The 7,523-nt window shown below is 50.1% G+C and overlaps 1 protein-coding gene across 1 annotated transcript; it reads right to left on the reverse strand.

The window, feature by feature from the left end:
* Window positions 1-4,484: 4,484 nt before the first annotated feature.
* Window positions 4,485-7,309, reverse strand: LOC135967804 (uncharacterized). The gene is made up of 2 exons (XM_065532185.2): window positions 6,240-7,309; window positions 4,485-5,524 (listed from the first exon to the last, which is right to left on the reverse strand). The coding sequence occupies exons 1-2, from the start codon at window positions 7,295-7,297 to the stop codon at window positions 5,461-5,463; spliced, it is 1,122 nt and encodes a 373-aa protein (XP_065388257.2). The 5' UTR covers window positions 7,298-7,309; the 3' UTR covers window positions 4,485-5,460.
* Between the last annotated feature and the right edge of the window lie 214 nt (window positions 7,310-7,523).

Raw genomic sequence — 7,523 nt, forward strand, 5'->3', positions numbered from 1 at the left:
TCCCGGGTTCACGCCATTCTCCTGCCTCAGCCTCCCGAGTAGCTGGGACTACAGGGGCCCGCCACCATGCCCAGCTAAGTTTTTGTATTTTTAGTAGAGACAGGGTTTCACCGTGTTGGCCAGGCTGGTCTCAAACTCCTGACCTTGTGATCCGCCTGCCTCGGCCTCCCAAAGTGCTGGGACCACAGGTGTTAGCCACCATGCCCGGCCCCTTTTAGTTTTTTGAGGAGCCTCCATCTGTTCTCCATAGTGGTGGTGCTAATTGACATTCCCACAACAGTGTGTGCGGGTCCCCTTTCTCTACATCCTCGCCAGCATCCCTTATTCCCCATCTTTTTGATGAAAGCCATTTTAACTGAGGTGAGATAATACCTCATCGTAGTTTTTTGATTTGCATTTCTCTGATGATTAGTGATGCTGAGCATTTTTTCATATACCTGCCGGTCATTTGTCCATCTTCTTTTGAGAAATGTCTACTCAGGTCTTTTGCCCATTTTTAAATTGGATTAATGGTTTGCTCTCGTTTGAGCTCCTGGTTATGAATCCCTTGTTAGGTGGGAAGTTTGCAAATATTTTCTCCCATTCTGTGGGTTGTCTCTTCAGTCTGCTGACTATTTCCTTTGATGTGCAGAGGGTTCTTAGCTTGGTGTGATTTCACTTGTCTATTTTTGCCTTGGTTGCCTGTGCTTTTGGGGTCCTATCCAAAAAGCCTTTTCCCAGAACGATGTCCTGGAGCACTTCCCTGATGTCTTCTTCCAGTCGTTTTACAGTTTCAGGTCTCAGTTTTACTTTAATGCATTTGATTTGATGTCTGTGTATCGTAAGGGGGACGGGAGGGTCTAGTTTCGTTCCTCTGCGTGTGGTTACCTGGTCTCCCCTGCACCACTTATGAAAGAGACTGTCTTTCCCCCACACGTTCTTGGTCGTTTTGTTGAAGATGAGCTGGCTGTAAATGTGTGATTTATATCTGGGTTCTCTATTCTGTTCCACTGGACTGTGTGTCTGTTTTACGCCATCACCAGGCTGATTTGGTTACTATAGCTTTGTAGTAAATTCTGGAGTCAGGTAGTGCGGTGCCCCTGGCTGAATCCTTGTATCTTATGGACAATTATGGACACAACCGTGTTTGTCATCTTTCCACTTCTGTGTAACTCAGGGCTGCCTACTCGGTGATTCGGATTTCTAGAATGTGGCCTTGTGTCCCGAAGGCATTGTTCGTGGTCCTCGCTTCAGATTCCTGTGTGACTCCCTCCTGTGAATGTGGCTGCCGCACGCCCCTTCCGCACACAGGCCGCCCGCAGTTTCAGGGAGGAGGTTTGACATCATCAGATCACTGGAGTTTGTTAGCAGCTGCTGCTATTCTTGCTTTGAAAATACAGATTGGAAGGAGTTTCGTTTCAGTATCCTCAGCTGTAGGATTTTTTTATAAATGTGCTATATGACAAATATATCATTTTGTCACTGGAGATTAGACCTGGAGTTTTCAATAACTAGATTTTTAGGTTGCTTGTGTTACAGGTCCAATATGTATCCACAGCCTTATTCTAAAAGTGGATGTAGTAATAATTCACTACAAATTTGCTAGTATAGTGATTGATAATGATTATGTCTACATTCCTTTTCCACTGGAAAATGTGAACTGGGAGGGTCTGCGTGTCAAACATCTTTGCCTCCCGAGACGATTCTCCAGTAAGTGCTGAGATCAGAGGCTTGGAGTGTCCAGAATGAGATCCAACAAGAACTGAGCTGAGGCAGCCTCAAGAGGAGTGGAGTGCTGTGCCTTAGCACACCCAGTTCCCGTGGGTTCCTGATTTCTGTTCCAGAGGCAGGAGATCTGGCCCTCAACCTGATTTTTCTTTGCCCATAGAACTCATATCAGAGGTGATATTTCCACATTTGTCTACAGTTAAGAAGACATGCCTGGCATTTAAAGCCTTTGGCTATGGTCCGTGGAAGTCTGTTGGCTGAAGTCGTGCCACATGTGCCTGCTGCTGTGACCCTGAGGATATCTGTCCATGGGGCTCAGTCCTCACTTTGAGTTTCATTCATACATTTGTGGCCCTCTTGGGCCAGACACATGACTAGAACCAAAGTTACAGAGTCCAAGGGACCCCATCTGAGAGCCCCAAACAGGCAGGACACAACACAGCGAGGTGTCTGAGCACTCGTTCATGCCAGACTAGAGCTGAGCAGTCTCTCTTATGCCCTTCTCAAAGAGGATTACTCACCAGACACTTGTTCAAAATGGCAAGAAACACTATTCAAGACTATTGCAATAGGTTGGGTGTGGTGGCTCATGCCTGTAATCCCAGCACCTGTGGAAGCCCAGGTGGGAGGATCACTTGAAGCCAGGACTTCAAAACCAGCCTGGGCAACAAAGCAGGACCCCATCTCTACAATGTTTTAAAAAATTATTTGGTGCAGTGGCACGCACCTGTAGTCCCAACTATGAAGGAGGCTGAGGTGGGAGGATCCTTTGAGCCCAGGAGTTTGAGGCTGCTGTGAGCTGTGATTGTGCTACTGCACTCCAGCCTGGTTGACAGAGCAAGGCCCTGTCTCTTAAGAAAAAAAAAAGCTATTGCAATAGGAGAGAGAGAGACTGAATTCAACTCTCGATACGACAGAGACAAGTGGGGATGGCCAATGAGCAGGGTGAGGGAGATGATGAAAAGTTGCCAGAGGAACTTGGTTAGATAGCAAGGGTGGGAAGATTCTCACGAAAGGACCTTAGCAGGATTCCTTGCTAGCACTGAGCTCAGCAGGCCAAGGATGAGGCTTTATCACGGAGAAGGCTCAAAGGAGCCTGAGTGGAGTTTGGTCAAGGAGAGTGTCTTTGTCATCCTAGAAATGACTCATTTTATAGGTAATTAAGTAGGGGGTTCAGACAGGTCAAAGAACTTGCCAGAAAGAGGAAATTGTGTCCATGTGGCTGGTGGCTCACACCGGGAACTGACAGTGACTTACTCTTAGAAACTCAGAGTGTGCGTGTCTCTTTGAATCCGTGTGTGTGTGTGCACGCGTGTCCCTCAGTCTCTTCTGAATTTCTCTCCCGATCCCTGTCTCTCTCTCTCTCTTTCCTTGGGTCGGTGTTTCCCTCCTGCTGGCCTCTGGCCAGCTATTTCTGGAAGTGTCAGCTGCTCTGTCGTCCTGCCCCTGTCGACCCCTGTTTCTGACTCCCTTTCTTTCCCTTATAAAACCCTCAATGCAAGTCCCACTGTCTCTGTAACTGGCCACTGCCCATAACAAATCTTTTGCTTAGGTTGTGTTTCTTTGTAGGATAGATGATGTTCTGTGTGCTTGGTTTTTACAAGATGAGCACAATACCTATGTTTCTTCTTTATTAAAAAAAAGAAAAAGCCAACCGCAAGATTAATGTCTCGTCAGGGACTGTGCCGCGCTGGAGCCTCTCCACAGGCAGCCCGAAGGAAAGTGGAGGGAGCTGCCCCTTTCCGTGGCCGGGGTGCCCACCCCAACCAGGCTGCCTCTGCCACCCAAGACACAGGTTCTCAGACAATAAGTTACGGGGATTGTTTCCAGAGACCACACCCGAAGCTGCCCACCCCCCAGAGGGAAGGCCCTGGTTAATGGCCGACGAATTTCTCCCTGAGGCCCTGAAACTGCCTACTCAGAACCAAGCCAGTTTTTCCTGCCTGTCCTGTTTGGGCAGCCAGAGGAGGCAGCTAGAAACCCATTATGCATGGGATGGGGGTAAGTGGAGGAGGGAGAGGTGGGGGGAGGAGTGGGGAGAAGGAGGGACACAGGGGACCCCAGGCTTTGGCTACGAAGGGGTCTGCCTTTCTACACTATTCCGGGACACTGATGTCCACCACTGCCGCCTGGGCGCGGGGAAGAGACTCTGCCCGGTGGGAGCAGACAAGAGGTTTGAGGATCTCAGCTCTTTCTCTTCAGTGTGTGCCTGGGAGAAGGTGCAGGTGCAGCCAGTGGGGTAGGATTGAAAAAAGGGACCCGAGAGTTTGGAGACAGTCGCCCACAGTGCACCAGCTCTCTGTGTGTCACAATCTTGCCTGTCAGGGACCACGATCCCACTTCACAGTTAGCAAATAGCAGCTCAGGGACATTCAGCAACTCGTCCAGCATCCCACCAGACAGTTACACCTTCAGGGTTGTCTGTGTCTGTTAAAGTCAAGTCTAGTTTCGGGTCTCAGAGCACCTTCCTAAAGCTGCCGTAAACCAAAAACGAAATTCTAAGCCCTACAGCCGATTGAATGGACCCCGACTCTGGGCCAAGGGGATTCCAAAGAAACCTGAAAAACTAGTTCAGGCCATGATGAGAAGGAGTGGGGGCTGGACAGGCCTCATTATACCCTCCTCCCTTCTTCGGAATTTGGGCACAACTGACCAGAAATGACATTAAAACAGAGATCTTAAGACTGACAAGGCACTCTGTAGCAATAAGACACCAAATTCCAACCTGACGCCGGAGTATAGCATCACATGACAGATAGAAGGCCGTGAAATCAATATTTTACCTCAAAATATATTTCTTTGACATATTTTGAAATGGCCCTGCCAAGCTGTCTCTTGTGGGGGACATTTACATTCTGTAGAGAACCGCCTTCCCTTTCCAGGTCTTCTTCTGATCCTGAAGAAACTGGCTGAGAGTCTGGCACCTGCTATAGGTCTGAACAGGAAACATTTGCCATGTATTGTCTCTAAGGGTGGCCACCTATGAGACTTCATCTACGTAGTAAGAACCGTGGTCTCCACGGTTTCTTATCTTAACCCAGACACGCCTTTCTATTGACAGCAGGTCTGTAGATAAAAATTCTTTCAACCAACTGACAATTAGAAAATCTTTGACACTGTCTATGACCTGGAAGCCCCATTATTTTGAATTGTCCTCTTTCCAGACCAAACCAGTGCATGACTCCTGGGTACTGACTGTGGTCTTATGTCTCCCTAAGGTGTATAAACCAAGCTGCAGCCTGACTACGTTGTACACATGTTCTCAGGACCTCCTGAAGCGGCGTCACAGGCGTTAATCCAAGAACACAACCAAGGTGAGTCTCGATCATTTTAAGAAATCTGTTTGCCAAGGTTAAGGACACACCTGAGGAAAGAACACAAAACCACAGGAAAAACTGTGGTCCGTGCTTTTCCCAGAGATGGTCTGGGGACCTCAGTAGTTAAAGGGGAAAATGTGGGTATTGGGGAAAGGGGAAGAAATGGAAACAATGGGTAAATCAGAGGCAAGTGGTGCATTCTTTTGTCTTTGGTCAGCGTTCACTGAATACACATTTTACGTGCGATGGAGGTGGAGGCAGGGATGTAGCTTTTTTATCTTTGTGTAATATCTATCTTGTTTGGGAACCAAATAGGAAGCAGGTTTGTGTGAGCCAGTTCCCAACTTGACTTTTCCCTTTGGCTCAGTGAGTCTGGGGTCCCAGGATTTGTTTTCCTTTCACACAGGTCATGGTCCTCGCATTTGGCTCAGAATATTCAAAGTTTTTTTCCAGAGTTTGGCTTTTCCCTCAGCACTGGGAATTGTGATCCAAAGCTTTTCCTGACGAAGCACAAAGTTGGAGAAACAAAACGCAAACTAAACAACAATAATCAAACAGAACAGAGTTAATCTGCTGTAGCTCAAGAGAGGACACACCTGCCCCCACCCCCCGTCCCTGGGCTCGGGTTTGCCTTGCTGACTTCTGCTGCCACCTGGTGCCGCACAGAGAAACTGAGACGAATCCACACCAGGCTCCTTCAGCCTCAGCTTCACGTCACCTGTGTAATGTGGGAAAGCTTCCCTCTCAGGAAAATGCACACATCCAACTTTGTGAAGATGCCCTTGGGGGCGCTTCAAGGATCCTAGATAAAGAACCCCCTTTCCAGAACGTCCAAGAACCTAAGTGTTCGATCTGGAGTGGTGTCAGCATGACACTGATTTCCTGAGACCCGGGGTGATGCACTGGCCTCCCATCCTCTGAAGTCACCCAGAACTGGGATGTGCTCAGGTTACGAAGCTGTCTCGAGGTGGGAACACATTAATCCAAGAGCAGATCCCTGATTCTATAAAGATGTACTAGATGCAGTGGGGGCCTTTCAAATCAGCAGGGAAGGACACCCAGAGAAACAGAAGGATAAACGATATTGGGACTGGGATAAATGCTCAGCTTTGGCCCAAATCTTAGTGACTTAACACAAGCCTCACTTATTTGCTCACGATTCTGTGACTGGACCATTTGGTTTGGCTCACAGGGCAGTGACTGCGCTTGTCTTACCTGAGCAGACCTGCATGTCTGTGGTTAACTGGGATGGCAGAGACAGAGCGACTGCCTTCCTCCAGAGCGACTGCCTTCCTCCAGAGCGACTGCCTTCCTCCAGAGCGACTGCCTTCCTCCAGACCGACTGTCTTCCTCCAGAGCGACTGCCTTCCTCCAGACCGACTGTCTTCCTCCAGACCGACTGCCTTCCTCCAGACCGACTGCCTTCCTCCAGAGCGACTGCCTTCCTCCAGAGCGACTGCCTTCCTCCAGACCGACTGCCTTCCTCCAGACCGACTGCCTTCCTCCAGACCGACTGCCTTCCTCCAGACCGACTGCCTTCCTCCAGAGCGACTGCCTTCCTCCAGAGCGACTGCCTTCCTCCAGACCGACTGCCTTCCTCCAGAGCGACTGCCTTCCTCCAGAGCGACTGCCTTCCTCCAGAGCGACTGCCTTCCTCCAGAGCGACTGCCTTCCTCCAGACCGACTGCCTTCCTCCAGACCGACTGCCTTCCTCCAGACCGACTGCCTTCCTCCAGACCGACTGCCTTCCTCCAGACCGACTGTCTTCCTCCAGAGCGACTGCCTTCCTCCAGAGCGACTGTCTTCCTCCAGACCGACTGCCTTCCTCCAGAGCGACTGCCTTCCTCCAGAGCGACTGCCTTCCTCCAGACCGACTGCCTTCCTCCAGAGCGACTGCCTTCCTCCAGACCGACTGCCTTCCTCCAGAGCGACTGCCTTCCTCCAGAGCGACTGCCTTCCTCCAGACCGACTGCCTTCCTCCAGAGCGACTGCCTTCCTCCAGACCGACTGCCTTCCTCCAGAGCGACTGCCTTCCTCCAGACCGACTGTCTTCCTCCAGACCGACTGCCTTCCTCCAGACCGACTGTCTTCCTCCAGAGCGACTGCCTTCCTCCAGAGCGACTGCCTTCCTCCAGAGCGACTGTCTTCCTCCAGAGCGACTGTCTTCCTCCAGGAGGCAGCAGGTTGGCTCTGGCTCCTTCGTGGGGCAGCTGGTCTCCAGGGCAGCAAGAGAGACCAAGCCCCAGTTCACATTCCACAGCCCCAGTGCACATTCCACAGCCTCTGTGCACATCAGACTTGTTAATATCATTGGCCAATGCAAGTCACACGGCCAAGCCCAGATCAAGGAGTGGAAAGATGGACCGTATCTCCTCCTGGGATAGGAGGCAAAGGAGGTAGGAGCGATATGTGGCCACTTATGTTTGCAATCTACCATGCTTAGCACTTTGAGAAAAGAATTAACTGAGAAACTTGTTTCAAATAGGGCATTCACTAAAA

The sequence above is a fragment of the Macaca fascicularis genome, chromosome 16 (assembly GCF_037993035.2).
Source record: "Macaca fascicularis isolate 582-1 chromosome 16, T2T-MFA8v1.1".
NCBI classification, from domain to species: Eukaryota; Metazoa; Chordata; class Mammalia; order Primates; family Cercopithecidae; genus Macaca; species Macaca fascicularis.

Excerpts from the sequence above, each read along its gene's own strand:
- LOC135967804 (XM_065532185.2), bottom strand. The coding sequence starts at position 7,297 with ATGTGCACTGGGGCTGTGGAATGTGAACTGGGGCTTGGTCTCTCTTGC. Across the intron at positions 5,525-6,239 it reads AGACATGCAGGTCTGCTCAG|GAAAAGCTTTGGATCACAAT; the intron begins GTAAGACAAGCG and ends GTGCTTCGTCAG.